Source organism: Garra rufa, chromosome 23 (genome assembly GCF_049309525.1).
Source record: "Garra rufa chromosome 23, GarRuf1.0, whole genome shotgun sequence".
NCBI lineage: Eukaryota > Metazoa > Chordata > Actinopteri > Cypriniformes > Cyprinidae > Garra > Garra rufa.
This window is the reverse complement of record NC_133383.1, coordinates 36,340,591-36,356,051: the sequence shown is the minus strand read 5'-3', so window position 1 is coordinate 36,356,051 and position 15,461 is coordinate 36,340,591. Positions and strand designations below refer to the sequence as shown.

The following is a 15,461-nucleotide window of genomic DNA, read 5'->3' as shown; positions in this document are numbered from 1 at the left end:
GAAGTGTACAACAAACATGATGTCACCAACACCCTCCAAAGCGGCCCACGCCAGAGCAGGAAATGCCTCATCTGACCTGACACACACCAGAGATACTCTGAAGAAATACTCACATTTAAAGCTTGTCTAGGCAGTGTAGGTGACCACAAGCGAACAGTAACATTTATGGGCACAATAAATGATATGAAGTGACTCAGTATTCCTTCTGCGCAGTAATTATGGAGTTAGCAGATGTTAGGGAAGTTGTGCACAGTGTAGATTAAAACTTGTCTTTGTGCTTTAGAGGAAACATTGTATATTGACCATACAAGTATGTAGTATGTAGTTTTAGCTGGCACTGAGGATGTATTAGCGTAGCTGTTATGTGGATATGAGGGAAAGACCTTCATTTTCCTGCAGATAGATGCTAGAGGAACTTGGCCTCTTTGTGATCTCCCGGATACAGGCCAATTTAATGGCCACAGGAAGTGTGTGTGTGCTGTATAGAGTGTATTGTGAGGAGTGATACTGTGGGGGAACAGCTATCAGAGTATGTGTACATCAGCGCTACTATACATCCATACATAACTCAGCATGTCACAGGGCTGCTTCTCAGGTCATGTGACCCATTCAAAATCAAATAAACAATTTGGGAAAAAGTCATGTATTCTACTTTTTTTTTTAGTTATATTTATAACTACAATTCCTCCTGCAGAATATGTGTTTGGGAAAAGAGTTTTGCTTAATTGGCATAATGTGATTTTATGCAAATTGTATGAAATATAATTATGTAATACAGTGTTGCTGCATGAGTTTCTTATTATTCGCAAATAAAACTCTAATTAGACTAAATATAATAAAGGGCCTAAAAGCAATGCCACAATTCTAAGATAAATACAGTGGTGTGAAAAAGTATTGGCCCCTTTCCTGATTTTTTTTGCATGTTTGTCACACTTAAATGTTTCAGATCATCAAACAAATTTAAATATTAATCAAAGATAACACAACATGCATTTTTTAAATTAAGGGTTTTTTTATGAAGGGAAAACAAAATCCAAACCCACATGGCCCTGTGTGAAAAAGTGTTTGCCCCCCTCCTCTATTAAAACATAACTGTGGTTTATCACACCTGAGTTCAGTTTCTCTAGCCAAACCCAGGCCTGATTACTGCCACACCTGTTCGCAATCAAGAAATCACTTAAATAGGACCTGCCTGACAAAGTGACGTAGACTAAAAGATCCTCAAAAGCTACACATCATGTTGAGATCCAAAGAAATTCAGGAACAAATGAGAAAGAAAGTAATTGAGATCTATCAGTCTGGAAAAGGTTATAAAGCCATTTCTAATGCTTTGGGACTCCAGCAAACCACAGTGAGAGACATTATTCACAAATGGTGAAAACATGGAACAGTGGTGAACCTTCCCAGGAGTGGCCAGCTGACCAAAATTACCCCAAGAGCACAGCGACGACTCATCCAAGAGCTCACAAAAGACCCCACAACAACATCTAAAGAACTGCAGGACTCTCTTGCCTCAGTTAAGGTCAGTGTTCATGACTCCACCATAAGAAAGAGACTGGGCAAAAATGGCCTGCATGGCAGAGTTACAAGACGAAAACCACTGCTGAGCAAACAGAACATAAAGGCTCGTCTCAGTTTTGCCAGAAAACATCTTGACGATCCCCAAGACTTTTGGGAAAATAGTCTGTGGACTGACGAGACAAAAGCTGAACTTTTCAGAAGGTGTGTGTCCCATTACATCTGGAGCGTAAAAGTAACACAGCATTTCAGAAAAAGAACATCATACCAACAGTCAAATATGGTGGTGGTAGTGTGATGGTCTGGGGCTGTTTTGCTGCTTCTGGACCTGGAAGACTTGCTGTGATCAATGGAACCATGAATTCTGCTGTCTACCAAAAAATCCTGAAGGACAATGTCCAGCTATCTGTTTGTGACCTCAAGCTGAAGCGAACTTGGGTTCTGCAGCAGGACAATAATCCAAAACACACCAGCAAATCCACCTCTGAATGGCTGAAGAAAAACAAAATGAAGTCTTTGTAGTGGCCTAGTCAAAGTCCTGACCTGAATCCTATTGAGATGCTGTGACATGACCTTAAAAAGGTGGTTCATGCTGGAAAACCCTCCAATGTGGCTGAATTACAACAATTCTACCAAGATGAGTGGGCCAAAATTCTTGCACAGAGCTGTAACAGACTCATTGCAAGTTATTGCAAACACTTGATTGCAGTTGTTGCTGCTAAGGGTGGCCCAACCAGTTATTAGGTTTAGAAGGGAAAACACTTTTTCACACAGGGCCATGTGGGTTTGGATTTTGTTTTCCCTTTATAATAAAAAAACTTCATTCAAAAACTGCATGTTGTGTTTACTTGTGTTATCTTTGGTTAATACTTAAATTTGTTGGATGATCATTAAAGTGTGACAAACATGCAAAAAAAATAAAAATCAGGAAAGGGGCCAACACTTTTTCACACCACTGTAAATAAAAACTTTGCATGCTTGTTTAGAATCATCTGTTGCAGGTGCTCACTAGGTTTTGTGGCGTTTTGAAGTTTTTGGGGTAAATTCAGACAGGCCCCTTTTCTAAATGACTTTGTTACAGCTTCCCAAAGGATAAAGGGTAAGTCTAGAGAATTGTACTGCAGTTTTTTTTTTTCAGATTGAGCAAAAAACCTAGGACTAGCTCACAAAAGTAGGCTTCTTTTTTTTTACATCTTTCCAATCATTTAACAAACGATTTGATTGACAGCAGTGGTTCTAGAGGCAAAGTTCTATTGTATGATACGAATATCGCGCATATGTGCGAAAAACGTGTGGCGTACAATCGTTTACGACATTAAAAAAAAAGACTAATGTCCCCCCATGGCCAATTTATTTTAAATTTCTTAGACCTTTGGGGCTGTAAGTCAAACAGGCCCACAGAGTTTCGCTCTGATCAGCCTCCATTAACCATGTCTAAGAGGAGCTCAAATTTCATCAGCTAATGGCGGCCATGTTTTATTGAGATACGCAAATGTCCTTATAGACACTTGTGGCACTTTGGAACAGGAGCGCGCACAGCGATTTTCATGTTGATAGGACAAATGGTTGCGTAGGTATAGCCATTTTTATGTTTTTTCCCTCTAATAGTGGCCAAGCTCCACAATTTTTGTCCTGCAACCTCAGATTGAGCTCTTACATAAGTTTTTGTGAGTTTGGTGAAGATCTCTCATTACATTCAGGAGTTATAGGCATTTTACTAAAAGTGTCCCTGCCCTTTTGAACGCTTTGCGACGGTAAGTCAAAAGTTAGACTTTTTTTTTATAATTATTGATATTCTGCACTTGTTTGGTTCTGATCAGGTGAAAAACCTAGGACTAGTTCACAAAAGTAGGTTTTGCAAAAAATCCTAAATACCACAAAAACTTTGCCAGGCTCACGATCATTGTGTTTTGTCTGCAGTGAGCCAAGGATTCCAATGACATAAAACACTTGAGCCTGTGACTGATTGGTTCAGGAGTTTTGAGCGATTTCATACTTTTGATCGCTGTAGCGCCCCTGTCAGGCCAATTGGGGCGAGCTTTGGTGACGCTGTAGACGGTGTAAGTCTCTACAACTTACGGTTTGGTCTGCACAGTTTTACGTGGAGATTGTTGATCTGTGACCATTCTATCAATTACAATAGGGTTTCAGCGCTACACGCAATACATTACAACAGACAACATTTTCTTTTTAATTTTAATAATATTTTCTCAATATTTCTCTTTTTACTCTATTTTTAGCAAATTTTTGACCACATTTAAAAAAAAAGTTTAATTACATTTTAAAATATATTCAAACAGAACTTAAATTCTAATAATATTTACAATATTACAATTTTACAAATGTTGATCAAATAAATGCAGGCTTGCTGAATATAAGAGACTTCTTTAAAAAAAAGGTAGTTTAAGTAAATAAAATAAACACACAATTTCAATTCTATTTTATATATCTTACCATTTTCCTTGACTGTTGCTGAACTGTTGAACAGAGTAACCAAACTGCTCTGCTGGTGACACTGAGAAGATCTTAGCTCCAGAAGTCCCAACATTAAAACCCTGAGCGTTATCGATGCTGAAACCTGTAGAGACATGCAATCATCAGCCTTTTCTCTTAGAAAATATTGCAACATTCACATATTATACCAACAACACTAACAGGAAAACAAGAGGAAGCAGAACAATATCTGGTCTGATATGCAACATTATATCTTCTCTTCTTTAATAGGTATGTGTGATATGCAGACAAGCCACAGCATGAAGGTGGACCTACGAGAGATGAAACGACGATGTGCAGCAAAACTTTGATGTAGGGATTCATGGAGATAGTAAACAATATTTACTCACATAAACACAGAGATAAACCTCGCTGTATTGTGCCAGAGCTTTATGGGTCAAATGACATGGATGTGTCAGTGATAAAAGAGCAATCTTTTAAAATAATTTTGTTTAAAAATGTGTCAAGTTCTAAAAATATTAGCTTTGTATTTACACTTATTTCATATGGGTTACCTTTTAAACTTTTTTCAAGAAAAGTTTCAATTTAATAACTCTAAAAATTTATTTTAATAGCCACTGACACATAATTGCATATATATATATATATATATATATATATATATATATACTAACTGATATATATTACTGACTTTTGACAAGGAAGTGTTTAGTTGACTTTGAGCTGATTTAGAAACTCATCTCATAAATTTAAAAACATGCCTGAGCACAGCTTCACTCTGATGAGTCTGTGCATTTTTAACCATCTCCATCTATCTTGGCCATCTGGTCTCTCTGTTTATCTTCATTACTATTTTAATCTAAAGCTCAGCCGAATGAGATAATCTGCTAAAAATATGTGTGAGAAACACAATCCATTAAGCCACGAATGAAGTAATGTATAGTATGTCCTCTTTATGAGTTCTCCATTCATTAAGAGACAGGCACACAAAGACAGCCTTTAAACAGTGTAGTGTGCAGACAGCACTGATGGACACATGAAATAAGACAAAGGATGAATTAAGTCGTGAACACGAACTGAACGGATACAAAGGGAGGAGAGGTCAGACTGTGAGGTTAACGAGAGAGAAAAAGGGCTCAGAGAATGTGCTTCCAGTGCAATGCCTGCATTATGATCAGGAAGCCAGTTTAGATGCTGATCTTTGACACCATTCAAAACAGACAATAACTACAACACTACTGCCAAGCATCCTACACCATTTAATCATTACGTTTTGACCATTTTGTAGTCACGTTAATTAGTAATAATATTTTGTATAAATAATTATTCTATAATTAATATTAATTAGTTTGTGAGGGGGGAAACAAGATACAAGTTATTTATTCTTCAGACATTTCTCTTTAAAGGGATAGTTCACCCAAAATTAAAATTCTGTCATTTGAAATCTGTTAGACCTTCACTCATCTTCAGAAAACACATTAGGATATTTGTGATGAAATCAGAGAGCTTTCTGACCCTGCATAGACAGCAATGCAACTGACAGGTTCAAAGCCCAGAAAGCCAGTAAGGACATCATTAAAATAGTCCGTGCGACATCAGTGGTTGAACCGTAAGGCTATGAAGCTACCAGTATACTTTTTGTGTGCAAAGAAAACAAAAATAGCAACTGTATTCAACAACCTCTTCTCTTTCATGTCAACTGACACGTTCACAAGAGAACCAAGAGTACATTAGTCATGGTACTCTCGTGAACATGCGTTGAAGATGACACGGAAGTGAAGAAACTGTTGAATAAAATTGTTATTTTTGTTTTCTTTGCATACAAATAGTATTCTCGTAGCTTCAAATGTCACATGGACTTTTTTTAGTCAGTTGTGTTGCTGTCTATTATTAACCGTTCATTAACGCCACAAAAAAAAAAATTCCACAGGAAGTGGTGAGATCAGAACAGCTGGTCTATGTGGTAATATTGCGCAGGACATCATCTAAACGCTCACCTAGCATTCATCAACCTCAAATTAATTTTTTTCATCTGAAACATATGTAGTAGCAACTTTACATGGCCACTCAAAGAAAAATGTGTTAAAGTGTCTGTGCTGAGCGTGGAAGCTGAACAGTAGCGCGCTCACTGCATGACAGATGGAGGCACCGGTGCGGTCACTTTCTCTTAAAATACAAAAAGTCATTTTTGGTCATACAGACAAAAGTAATACATCTTTTGAATCTGTTAAGACTCTACGTTTATTTGTGTATAATCAGATAACAACGAAACGTTGCGCTTTTGTAAAATAAGTAAAACAAACAGGATGCACTTCCTGCCATCTCCGTCTCTGTAAATTTGAACATGAAACTCTGAAACTCCGCCTTAGACATGAAAAATGTATCTATAGAGAATGAAATGTCTACTTTTAAATGAACCAAGTCAAATGGAAAACATATTCTGAGATTATGTAATCTGTATGAAACCTGCATAAAGTGTCACTGCTGCGGAGATGACGAGTCAGTGTCGTCGACTTAATCTTTATCTTGTGAACAAAGAAAGCACCAGTTTATCAATAAATTATTAAAATATTAATGCAGTCCCCTTGCTGTTTGTCCCTGACACATTCATAATTATTAAATCTGCCGGTACACTGTGGAAAGTAAAGGTGACATGAGGGTGAGTAATTAATGACAGAATTTTTGTTTTTTGTTGAACTGTCCTTTTAAACACAACAAATATCAGCTTTATAGAAAAGTGACCAACATTTAGTTTTTGACCACTGAAAATGTGTATTATTAAACAATCTGGACATGGAGCTGCATTGAAATCCCAATATCTCTAGAACTGAATTATATAGGGCCTTAAAAATGAAGATTACAAAAGAAAAGTTTATTAAGCTCCAGAATCTAAAATCATATTCAGATATCTTTAATACTTCTTGAGTTACAGGAACACAAACTTTGGAAAAAGAATATTTATGGCACTGCACTCAGACAGGTATGTTCAATGCAATTGTTTTAATGGAAGAAAATGAGATACATTTCTAGTTTTAACATTACAGTGTTAAAAATAAAGGTGCTTCAAAAGGTTGTTCACAGCAATGCCATGGAAGAACCATTTTTGGTTGCACAAAGAACCATTCAGTCAAAGGTTCTTTAAAGAACCATCTCTTTCTTACCTTTTTATATCCTGAAGAACTTTCTTTTGCCACAAAGAACCTTTTGTGAAACAGATGTTAAAGGTTCTTTATGGAACCATTTAGACAAAAAAGGTTCTTCAATGGCATTGTGAAGCACCTTTATTTTGAAGAGTGTATTTGTTCTTCATACCTTCGTCTTTAAAAGAAAAAAAATGTCAGCTGAATGCAAAGTGATCACATTTGGTTTTTGACCACTGGAAATGTGTACAATTTAACAATTTACTTCTGGAGCCATATCGAAATTGTAATATCTCTAGAACTGAACCATCGAGGGTCTTGAAAATGAAGATGCCAAAGCTTAAAAAGTGCCTTTTCTCCATATTTAAATGGTCACCATTGGCACATAATGCAACAAAGATAGCTAAAGTCAACAGACCGACCAATACCCGTGTAAAAATAATATAATGATGCTTCCATCTTTCTAGAGTCATATTTTACACTGTATTTTTACTGTATAAATTTGCCTTTAAATCTCAGGTGAAAATGGTCATTTTGACCCTGTTTTGTAAAATTGTGGATTAATGAGTAAATATTAATCCAGGACATTTAATGTTTTGGCCTTCATCACTACCCCCTTGTTTCACAGACAAGGTTTAAGCCTAGTCCTAGACTAAAATGTAAGTCTGAGCTGTTTCAACTGAAAGAAACTTGCACTGACTGATCTTAAAATATATCAGTGCCTTTGTATTGTCTCAAGATGCACACCGGTAGTGTTTTTTTCTAAGCATATTAATGAAAATGACTTAAATTCCCTAATTGAACCCTAATTTTGGTTGAGCTGACACGGACTGACTCTTTATTGATCAAACATAAAACATACATGATTAAATGGAAAGAACTGTTAGTGTTTAATGTGCAGCTATGTTGGACATCTAATAGAGTTTCTAACAGAGATGGTTTGTGGTTAGCACTGTGTTGAAGTGTAGAACGTGTGCTTACAAGAGTGTTGCACATTTGCCTGATGGGGAGGAGGATCAGTGTCCAGTATGCAGATGCCCTAAAACCATTTAGAAAAAAAATACCGCCCCAGTGACAGCTTTTGTACTATTTTCTAGTGTACCTATTTAGTTTGCATAAATATGACTTCATTTAGCATGCAAACTAAAATAAAAAAAGTTACTAGAACTGACATTAGCACAGCTGTTGCCCAATGAAGCATATACCATATCATACACCACAGTCTGACATCAACCGACAAACTGACAAGTGCTACTCTCAAACCCAGTGGAAACCACACAAACTCAAACAACGGAAGCTTTTAAATGTCCAGTTTAAACACTGCCAGCTCTTTCCCATCACTTAAAACACATAACATCTGATTCCACTGTTTACACTATTAATTCAGTCCTGTGTAAAGCATGATAAGAACTAAAAATCAACTGCAGTTTCAGTTTTCAATCTGAACTGATTCATGTACTTCCATTTTTACAAATTTGAAAATGCAATCGAATGCAAACAACAATCAAACTAGTCTAGATATTGAAGAATTTGGTTGCTAATGGGATGGTCTTAAATAGCCAAATTTAATAATCTTTCTAATAAACATTTAGTACTTTCTAGATCTGTAAAACGGTGTTAGTAATGGCTAAATGAACTAAAACTATCAACCCTATTAACAAAAGCATATATATTAATTATGTAGACTGAAATGGTGCAGTTCAATTTATAAACACTTAAATACATTTTTGTGCAACAGAATGTTAAAATGTACTTCAAAAATACTTTTTTAAATAGAAATAGCTTTTGTTTGTCAAAAAGCAACACATGTTAACACCAAACTACTCCATGTGATAAAATACCAAATTGTTTGAAAGTGCATTTACATGCTCATTTATACAGTGAACCACAAAAGTGTTCTTCAGACCCATTTATAGGAAACAAAAAGGCTAAAACTGATCAACTTTTCACACGTGCACAACCCATTCATCACCTATATTTTTTTCATATGCACTCACATGAGTTTGTTTGGATTTAGTGCTGTTGTCATTCAGTTTAACAGTATGACTATATCGTAATAAAGTAAACAGGGATGTTTGCAAAAGTACTTACACAGAACACCGAGAAGTACCTGCAGAATATTCATTTTAAATCCACAGTGTCATCCAGCATCAGCACAAGTTCTCCAGTGTATTTGCATTCAGTCCAGTGTGAATGTGAAACAGTGGAGCAGCGCTGGACTGGAGATGGGCGGAGAAGGAGGAGGATTTGGTTTGCTCGAACACCACGAAATCCACGAGCTGCACACCTTTAACAACGCAACCATGTATGGTAAAACTCAAGTACACAGGTGATACGAACAGGTGAAAGGTTCGCCTATCCATTAGGAGGCAACAGAACGTTATGAACATCAAGCTTTTGCCAAATGTTTTGGCGCGCAGCAAATATTTAGGTAGGCTGTGGCTATTATTAATAAATTACATTGCTCATGCAGATCAACAACAGCTACATTGGTAAATAGTGCTAAAAGCTATCTTATGGAGATTAAAATTAAAATTTTAAAGTGTGAAAATAATTAAGATGATCAACTACAGCTGTGGTTGCTCGACCCTTTTCACAAAAAGTGTTTTCCACAGATAACATCGTCAATCAATATTTTGTTTAATTAGCGTACAATTATTGTCATTTGTGTTACATTACCTCGACATAAACAACAACAATTACATGTAATAGAGTTGCAAGAGTGAAGAAAGCACTATTGTTACACTACAGTGGAGATCACCTTCACATTTATTCACTTTATTTTTTTGTAAGAGCGGGTGCGGCCATTTTTATGGCTTCGGCTTGCGGTAGAAGAAAAAGCTCGTTTTACTGCCTGATATTGCAAATTGGTGTGTTTTACCATATTATTTTAATTGTAAACACAATGGTTTGTAAACAGGGGTCCGTTCTTCGTACCTCGCTTACTACATCCGAGATCAAATGACACATCTAAGATCAAATCATCGCGCTAACTATGAGCTCGCTATTCCGGTTCTCCGAACGCACCTGTTGTTGATGATTAGTATAGCTGGATGAAGTTATTTGAGATCACTGGGTGGCTTAAAAGGGGCTACGTATCGATAGTAGAAACATTGATCGGCAACTCTTTGATTGGTCGGCGAACATGACGAAGGAGCGCGCTCAGTATTTTTCTGCAGCAGAGCAAGAACTCTTGATTGAGGGATTTCAGGAGTTTCAGAGTTTATTTAAAACGCAAGGGAACACTGCAAAGGCTGGAAAAGCAAGGAGAGAGGGCTGGCAAAAAGTTGTGAACACATTAAATGCGTTAATGCTGCCCATGTTACATGTTTTTTCCTTGATATGTTATTTTATTTATATTTTTATTTTTTTATACACTACTGTTCAAAAGTTTGGGGTCAGTAAGACTTGTAATAGTCTTTAAAGAAGTCTCTTATACTCATCAAGGCTGCATTTATTTGATTAAAAATACAGAAAAAACAGTAATAGTGCAAAATGTTTTTACAATATAAAATACTGTTTTTTTTTTATTATTATTTTAACATACTTTAAAATAGAATTTATTCCTGTGATGAAAAGCTGAATTTTTATCAGCTGTTACTCCAGTCTTAAGTGTCACATGATCCTTCAGAAATCATTCTAATATGCTGATTTATCATTAGAATGATCAATGTTGGATAATATCAACAGTTGTGCTGCCAAATATTTTTTGGAACCTCTGATATATATATATATATATATATATATATATATATATATATATATATATATATATATATATATATATATACCATAGACTGTAAAAAAAGATATATACTTTCTTGCAAGATACTTTTTTTTCCCCACGTGAGTCAGTCCGCGTCAGTCGTGCTCTTTAACCAATTAGATGTAACCTCGCCATTTCAACCAATCATAACCCGCCAGGATCGCAGCCTAAATCCTGTTTACATGAAATAAACCTGCTCCAGAGCAGGTTTAAGCTTGCGCACCTGTTGCTATGACAGCAAGTCCCGGATGAGCTTCGAAGAACCGAGCGATCCAAGATCACGCAAAATCGTCAACAATCAAATCCAGCTAACTTAGTTAGCGAGGTACGAAGAACGGACCCCAGTTTTATCGTTTACTGCACATTATCGAGTGTTTTCACAAGGCATCACAAATCAGCCATATTGTCCGCACTGAACGTAAACAATGCCACTAAACCGAATGAAACTTGCATATTTTGCAGATTGTTGCTGTTGTAAATGATCAATTATTGTCATGTTTTGGGCTGTAGTAATCGGTCAGACTGGGAAAAACATTATTAGCCTATAGTACGGTGGCCGAGAGAGCTCAACGCGCTGCAGAAAGAAAACACATGCAAACAGAAATAAACGACAACAAATTAAAAAATAAAACATCTTCATCAGTTTGACAACACAGGCGCTGCAAACCCTCGCAACTCAAACACAAATACGGAAACGCTGCAAACACAAAAAAGCGTTGCAAACACAACAAAAAGGCGCTGAAAATAGCACGGAGCACAACGGAAATGTTTCAGGGGGACCTCAAAAAGTGACGAACCCATCTGGGACCTGATTATTTGTTCAGTGGCTGTTGGTCAGAGCAGAGGTGTTGTCCGTGAACTAAAAAGTGATAGTTTATAGTGATGTGACGTTTGACACCGAAGCTTCGAAGCTTGTATCAAAAAAACCCGAAACATCTCATAGTGAAGCACAGTACCGGAGTTTGATTCGTTTTGCCATAACCACGTGACCTGTGACGTCCGAAGCTTCGTTTTCGCACACAACCATGCGACTGCTTCATATTCTAAATCAAATAACACAAACCTCTTGCGCAGGTTTCAAGTGTCATTCACTTTCTGTTAAGAATAAATCATAATACGAATAAATATGTACATGTGTAGTTTTGTGCATGTTCATTTTGTAGTTATCCTTGCTTCACAAGCACTTCTACAACAGTATTCTTAATTTACTTTGAACAAATATGCCTACATGAACCATGCTTATACTTGTATAATTTTATAAAAAAGTTTATTTACAGATTAATTCAAGTAAAATGACATTTTTTTTTCTCTGACGGCTTCGTAGCACAAATTGATGTATTTGATGAAACTGTCCAAAATCGCTTTGAGATCTGGGACGTGAAAGCAACTTTTTCCACCTTTGACCACAAGATGTCCTTAGTGTGCAACGTGTTGAAAAGCTTCGAGTAATGAACCTTTTTACGATACAGTTGAGGGGAAAGCCTCGGTGCTTCGAAAAGCTTCATTTTCCCATCACTAAGTTCATCTTTATCACCTTTTAGTTCACCGACAACACCTCTGCTCTGACCAACAGCCACTGAACAAATAATCAGGTCCCAGATGGGTTCGTCACTTTTGAGGTCCCCCTGAAACATTTCCGTTGTGCTCTGTGCTATTTGCAGCGCTTTTTTTGTGTTTGCAGCATTTCCTTATTTGTGTTTGCGTTGCGATGATTTGCAGCGCCTGTGTTGTAAAACTGATGAAGATGGGTTTTTGTAATTTGTTGGCGTTTTTTTTCTGTTTGCATCTTTCTTAAGTTGCAGCGTGTTGAGCTCTCTTGGCCACCGTACTATAGACTGCCAAAAGTTATAACAAATCAAGTAGAATAGTGCAAAACACTGAGGAACAAAATGCGTTTGTGAACCAAGATTACAGAGCATGAAATCTTGACAATGTTCATGTATGTTCTTATCATTTTCTGGTCAGGTAGGTGATTAGGCTAATATCTTTACTAAGACTGCTCGTACGTATCTTTACCACCTGTTTAGTTAGTCAAAATATTGTGCCCTTTTCTACTTACTAAGTTCTTCTCTATATGATTTAGCAGCTTCCACATGTTTTTTCATGGTTTAGACAGCATGAATTATCAGAAAAACAGATCCAGTAGTACATTAACTGTGCAATCGATGGTATTGTTTACATCTGAGTATCGTCAGTTTGGCCGCACATCCGGGTAACTGACCAAATCGTAACGTAAGAGCAAACCCTTTATTTCCTAACCCCATACATAGGCTTACTTCCATGTTGAGAAATAAAGTGGATATCAGTTTACTATATAATAACGGTAAGTGAAAAGTAATAAAATAGTAAATAATAATAATCCCAACTTTGACAACTTTCAATTCTCAGAACTCTGGAAATGTGAGAAACAAAATAGTTTTAAAAGTTCTTGTTTGAAAGTCAAATGTAATGACATATTTACTGTGACTTAAGTGTCAAAGATATTTAGCCTCACTGTATACCAAGCAATAAGTGCTTGACAAACGTGATCCTAACAACTTTTTGTCTCTTTAAGATATGCTTAGTATTCCAGAATAGCCGCGAAGAAGAGAAAACAATAAGAAAACGGGCCAACAAACAAGGTTTAAAGAACATAATTTAATCTGCCCTCAGGGCTTGAAAAATCACAACAGTAAGAGTCATTCATCATAATTATTTCACAGAGAAGTTATAACCACAGTGTGCGTGTGTGTCATTGCACTGGGGGTTTGTGCATGAGTGAGGTAAACTTTACTCAAAGCAATCAGAATTTTAAAACAGCAGAACATCAACGGCTTGCAAAAGACAAACATCATTGATATATTTACAGAACTGTTTGTAATGCTTTAACTGAGAACCATGTACGAACTGAAGCAAGTCAGAACGAGAAGGAAGCAGGAATAGAAAAAAAGCATAAACTTCAGGCATTCACCCCACCCCCTCTGCGTTTAAAGAGACACATCCTGGCTCTCATGCGTGTACCAACTCATTCGTTCATTCTTTTGAGAACTAAGTACGACTGAGCACCGAGCAAGTCCATGAGAGTCAACAGTTGTGGGATGCTTTGAAATACAGTGATATTATCACAACCTAGATCTCCTGCAGGACCCGAATGTCTATAAACTGAATATCAGTTATAAATCTGTACATTTCGAGGTAACATCATTCACATAAAGTCACAGAGGTGAGCATGTCCTGTTTATGCAGGATTCTCACACAAACCCTCTTGTTCTGCCGGATCTGGCTGATTTCCTTGTGGCAACTGCTTTCTCTTGAAGAAGCCAACCTGGTCGGACATCAGTATTGTGTTATATTAAAATAAAGCATTTACCTTGTTCAGAATATCATTGTATTAGTATTTGCAGTTCGTGCTGAAAAAAAAAAGCACATACCTTCCATAGAATCACTGTAGCTAGAGCCAAAAGGAGGAGGCCACCGATGACACTTCCTATGATAATACCAATGGGAATATCTCCAAGTGCTCCTCCCTTACTCACTGTAATTTTTATCTGCAGCAGATAAAGGAAAGATAAATAAAGAATAACAAACACATTTGATTCTGCTGGTTTTATGGTTTAACATGTTTTTGCCCTGACTGTGTCTTTAGGAATCAGAATCTATGAAACCACTGCATTTTAATCACTATTCAAACAAACATGCTGTATGTATCATAAGCAGGTTTTATGTAAATTAGATGGTATAATTTCAAAATTTGAAGCAAAAACAGAATGGTCTGACCTTTATAGAAGCCACTTTCTGCCACTGAATAAAAAAAATGTAAAAAGGTAATTGCGCCTTTATCTCAAAATTCTGACTTTTTTTCTCGTAATTCTGACTTGTTTTCTCTGAATTGGGAGATTTAAACTCACTATTATGACTTTTTTTTCTCAGAATTAGTTTAAAAATTTTGTTCAATTGCGAGTTATAGTCAGAATTGTCAGACAAACTCGCAATTCTGAGAACTCTGAATTTATACCCTGCAATTGCAAGTTTATATCTCGCAATTCTGACTTTTTCAATTCTGAAATGAGTCAAAATTGCATGACATAAACTTGCATTTGTGAGAAAAAATTTTTAATTGTGAGATATAAAGACGCAATTCTACGAGGAAAAAAGGGAGAATTGTGTGATATAAACTGGTAATTGCAAGAAAAAGGAGAATTGCATGATATTAACTTGCATTTGCGAGAAAAAAGTCAGAATTGTGAGATATAAACTCGGAATTGGGAAAAAAGGGAGAATTATGTGACAAACTCGTAGTTGCAAGAAAAAAGAGAATTGCATGATATAAACTCGCATTTGCAAGAAAAAAGACAGAATTGTGAGATATAAACTCGGAATTGGGAGATATAAACTCACAATTGTGAGAAAAAAGCGAGAATGTGTGATATAAATTTGCAATTACAAGAAAAAAGGAGAATTGCATGAAATAAACTTGCATTTGCAAGAAAAAAGTCTGAGATAAAAACTCACAATTGTGAGAAAAGTCAGAATTTTGTGATATAAACATTTGCTAGAAAGATTCAGAATTGCGAGATACAAACTCGCAATTGTGAGAAAAAAAG

At 36.3% G+C, this 15,461-nt stretch overlaps 2 protein-coding genes across 2 annotated transcripts in view; both read right to left on the bottom strand.

The window, feature by feature from the left end:
* Positions 1–9,263, bottom strand: part of itga2.2 (integrin, alpha 2 (CD49B, alpha 2 subunit of VLA-2 receptor), tandem duplicate 2) — a 36,345-nt gene extending 27,082 nt beyond the window's left edge. The window contains 3 exon segments of the mRNA XM_073829083.1: positions 3,973–4,096; positions 9,204–9,239; positions 9,242–9,263. Of these exon segments, the coding sequence (XP_073685184.1) occupies positions 3,973–4,096; positions 9,204–9,239; positions 9,242–9,263 (182 nt within the window).
* Positions 9,264–13,568: 4,305 nt separating this feature from the next.
* Positions 13,569–15,461, bottom strand: part of LOC141299029 (integrin alpha-2) — a 28,718-nt gene continuing 26,825 nt past the window's right edge. The window contains exons 30-31 of the mRNA XM_073829306.1: positions 14,289–14,405; positions 13,569–14,182 (exon numbers count right to left, since the gene is read on the bottom strand). Of these exons, the coding sequence (XP_073685407.1) occupies positions 14,096–14,182; positions 14,289–14,405 (204 nt within the window). The 3' untranslated portion in view covers positions 13,569–14,095. The remainder of the gene's footprint in view (positions 14,183–14,288; positions 14,406–15,461) is intronic.